We start from the raw sequence: 3376 nt of genomic DNA on the forward strand, positions 1-3376 counted from the left end.
GGGGGGCCCCCCGGGCCAGCCAGTGACCCCTCCTGTGGCTGGGCTCCCTCCTCCTGGTGCTGGTTTCTTCTCCCCGGCCCTTCGCTGGCACAGCTGCTGGCAGGACCAACCCCTCCGGCCCGGCGCTGGCTCTGCCAGGGAGAGCTTAAACATCAGTGAGTGTGGGAGCTGCTGCTGGGGGAAACTGGTTTCTGCTGGGGTTCAGTCTTGCTCAGTGTCACCCTCACAGGCAATGCCCAAGGGCTGGAACCGGCAGCATCAGGCGCTGCCATGGTGGCGCCTCGGGGCAGCTCTAGGCCCTGTGTGAAGCCCCGCTTTTACAGAAAACCTTCTTTTTCAGCTCAAAACGTGCTGAGGTGGGAGCAGAGGCCGCTCCAGGGATCTCCACCAGCTCGTGCAGCCTGGTCAGTGAGATGGTGAAGCCCGTCTGGCCGGGCCTTGCCAGAGCCCAGGGAGAATTTTTATGCTCAGGGCACTTTGGCTTTGCCCCTTCTCCTGCCAGTGAGGTGGCCAAGGGACAGGGAGGGCAGGTGCCATCCCCTGGTGGGTGTCCCCATGAGGGCCTTGAGGGGAAGGAGGGGACCTGGTGTGGCTGGGCAGCACTGGTGCATTGCCATGGGTGCCGGTGCGTGTCCCGTGGGGCTGTTGGGTGCTGTCAGGGTCTGGCCCAGACCCTGCTGGCAGTGGTGCAGTGCCAGCCTGGTCACCAGCCCAAGGCTGCTGGTCACTGGCAGGAGTCTATTTTCTTCACAGCCGGATGTTTTTGTCATTTGCTCCTCACATACGTTGCTCCTGGGGAGAAATACAATGTTTCTGATGTCCTATCCCCATTTCTCCTTGCCCTCCCATTGCAGGTGCATGGCACTGGGACGCCACTGCCAAAAATGCCAGCGAGGGGCCAGGAAGAGCTGCCCATGCCCAGGAGGCAGCAGGGTTTGCAGGAGCAGTAGCTCCAGGGGCTCTTTGGGCCATTTCATGCCACCAGGGGCTCTGACCATCCCACATCTCTCCCTGTGCAGGGGCAGATGGACGGAGGAGCCCCAGCTACACCGGCAGCCAACCCCACCGGAGAGACCTGTGCGGGGTGTGCAGCCTGCAGGAAGAAGCCGGGCTGCCTGTGCTGACCACTACGTTGCCGCCTGCCCAGCATCTGGCTGGGACAGCCCTGCCTGAGCCCACCCGGCTCTGCCCAACTGGAGACTGAGGGGGCATCACAGCTCCAGTGCGGCTGCAGCTTCAGGTCGCTTGTTTTGGCCCGTTTTGTTTTGTTTCTGCTCCAGCTCATGGATGGCTCCCATTCTTTTGTGGCTCCAGCTTGTGGATGGCTCTAACTTAACTGCAGCTTCAGGTCATTTTTTTCTGCCCCTGGTTTGTTTCAGGTCCAGCTCATGGACGGCTCCACCTTATGCTTGTTCTTGCTTCCAGCACATTTTAGGCTCCGGCTGGGTTTCATCTTCTCTGGCTTCATTTCAGGTCCAGTTTATTTGTAACTCCAATTCAGTTCCATCTCCAGTTTGTCTGTGGCTACAGTTCCACTTCATTTCCACTGTCTCATTACAGCTTGTGCTTGTTCAAATGGTCTTGGCTTTCAACAGGGTTGTAAATCGATCATTGTCATAACTTGAATATGAACTGTCATAATTGTACATTGTCTAAAGATGGACTAATGAGTTAATGACTATTCTGGCTGTTGTACGCGCCCTGAATAAAAAGTTGGACCCACAAAGATGTTGTGAAAAGTGCCTTTTCCCCCAGAGACTCTCTCAGACATTGAGTTGGGCCTGGTGTGCACCAGTCTCCTGAGCCTCAGGGACCAACACGACTAGACCCCCACCTCTGGCAGGGGTCCACACAGGTGCCCCCACACTGATCCCTACCTCAGTTTTCCCTGGCCCCTGAGCTGCTTTTGCCCATTGGCCCCATCCCATTCCCGCCTGGCTTCCGCCTCGCTCAGGACAGCTTCTGCTGTAGGTGAGCGTGACCACAGCCCAAGTGTTCTCCAGTCATCTCTCATCTCCCTGGACACCCCCCAGCAGCACCCCGCTGCCAGGGCACAGCGGGGCATCGCCCAGACCCTCTCCTCACCCTGCAGCGAGCTGCACTATGGGCAGTGGTGGGCGCTGGGGTCTCATCCCAGAGCTGTGGGAACCAGGTCCATGTTGGTTGCATCGGTGTGGAGAGAGATTGGAGAGAAACCGCCCTCTCGGCTCCCTGGGCGCTCCAGGCATGGGACCCATGACCCAAACGCTCCCCACCTGGAGGGCCTCTTTTCCCTGAACCCTTTCGAGCACCTTTCCCATCAAGTCCCACCCACTGGGCCAGGGAGACCCATTGCCCCTAAATCAGGTCCAGGATGCTGACACAAGGTATGAGCTGCAGCCATCAGCCGGGACATTCCGTGGGCATGGGCTGGAAATCCTGTGGCACCCCTGACACTAGCAGAGAGCACGGCTGGAGAAAAGGTGGGGGAACCCACAGGTACAGGAGCAGGCAGCGAGCCGGAGGAGCCTGGTGAGGTGTGTTGCCAATACCAGCACCCCGGGCTTTGGGCCTCGGTGCCCCAGAACCATGGCATGGTGCTGGCACAAGGGCAGCTCCAGGCTGGTCGCTGCCCCTTGCTGGGGCTTCCTTGTGAGAAACAGGTGGGGAGAATAACTCTGTCAGGTAGGAGGCCAGGTGAGAGCCCAGGAAGCCATTCCTGAGGCCTTGAGGTGACAGAGGTAGGTGTGAGGGGCCGGGTGAGGACGGGGAAGGCATGGGAACAAATGTCTGCCTGGGAGAAGGGAGAGCCACTGGGGCCAGCCCCTCACAGAGGGCTGCTGGTGACATAGGGACACACGTGGGGGACACCCAGCACCGTTGAAGTGAAGAGGTGTGATGCTGTGCTGGGTTTGGCTGGGATAGAGTTTATTTTCTTCACAGTAGCTGGTACGGGGCTGTGTTTTGGATTGGTGCTGAAAACAGTGTTGATAACACAGGGATGTTTTTGTCATTGCTGAGGGGTGCTTACACAGTGTCATGGCCTTTTCTGCTCCTCACATCATGCCAGCAAGTAGGCTTGGGGTGCACAAGACGTTGGGAGGGGACACAGCCAGGACAGCTGACCCCAACTCACCAAGGTTGAGTTCCATACCATATGATGTCATGCTCAGTATATAAAGCTGGGGGGGGAAGAAGAAGGGGGGACATTTGGAGTGATGGCGTTTGTCTTCCCAAGTTACCATTACGCGTGATGGAGCCCTGCTTCCCTGGAGATGGCTGAACACCTGCCTGCCCATGGGAAGCACTGAATGAATTCCTTGTTTTGCTTTGCTTGCCTGCATGACTTTTGTTTTATTTATTAAACTGTCTTTATCTCAACCCACGAGTTTTCTCA

At 57.7% G+C, this 3376-nt stretch overlaps 1 protein-coding gene across 1 annotated transcript in view; it reads right to left on the reverse strand.

The window, feature by feature from the left end:
- Window positions 1–272, reverse strand: part of LOC104283003 (sulfotransferase 1 family member D1-like) — a 3116-nt gene extending 2844 nt beyond the window's left edge. Inside the window, exon 1 of the mRNA XM_009881144.1 lies at window positions 228–272. Within this exon, the coding sequence (XP_009879446.1) occupies window positions 228–272 (45 nt within the window). The remainder of the gene's footprint in view (window positions 1–227) is intronic.
- Between the last annotated feature and the right edge of the window lie 3104 nt (window positions 273–3376).

This window comes from Charadrius vociferus, unplaced genomic scaffold (assembly GCF_000708025.1).
Source record: "Charadrius vociferus isolate BGI_N301 unplaced genomic scaffold, ASM70802v2 scaffold953, whole genome shotgun sequence".
Classification (NCBI taxonomy): Eukaryota; Metazoa; Chordata; class Aves; order Charadriiformes; family Charadriidae; genus Charadrius; species Charadrius vociferus.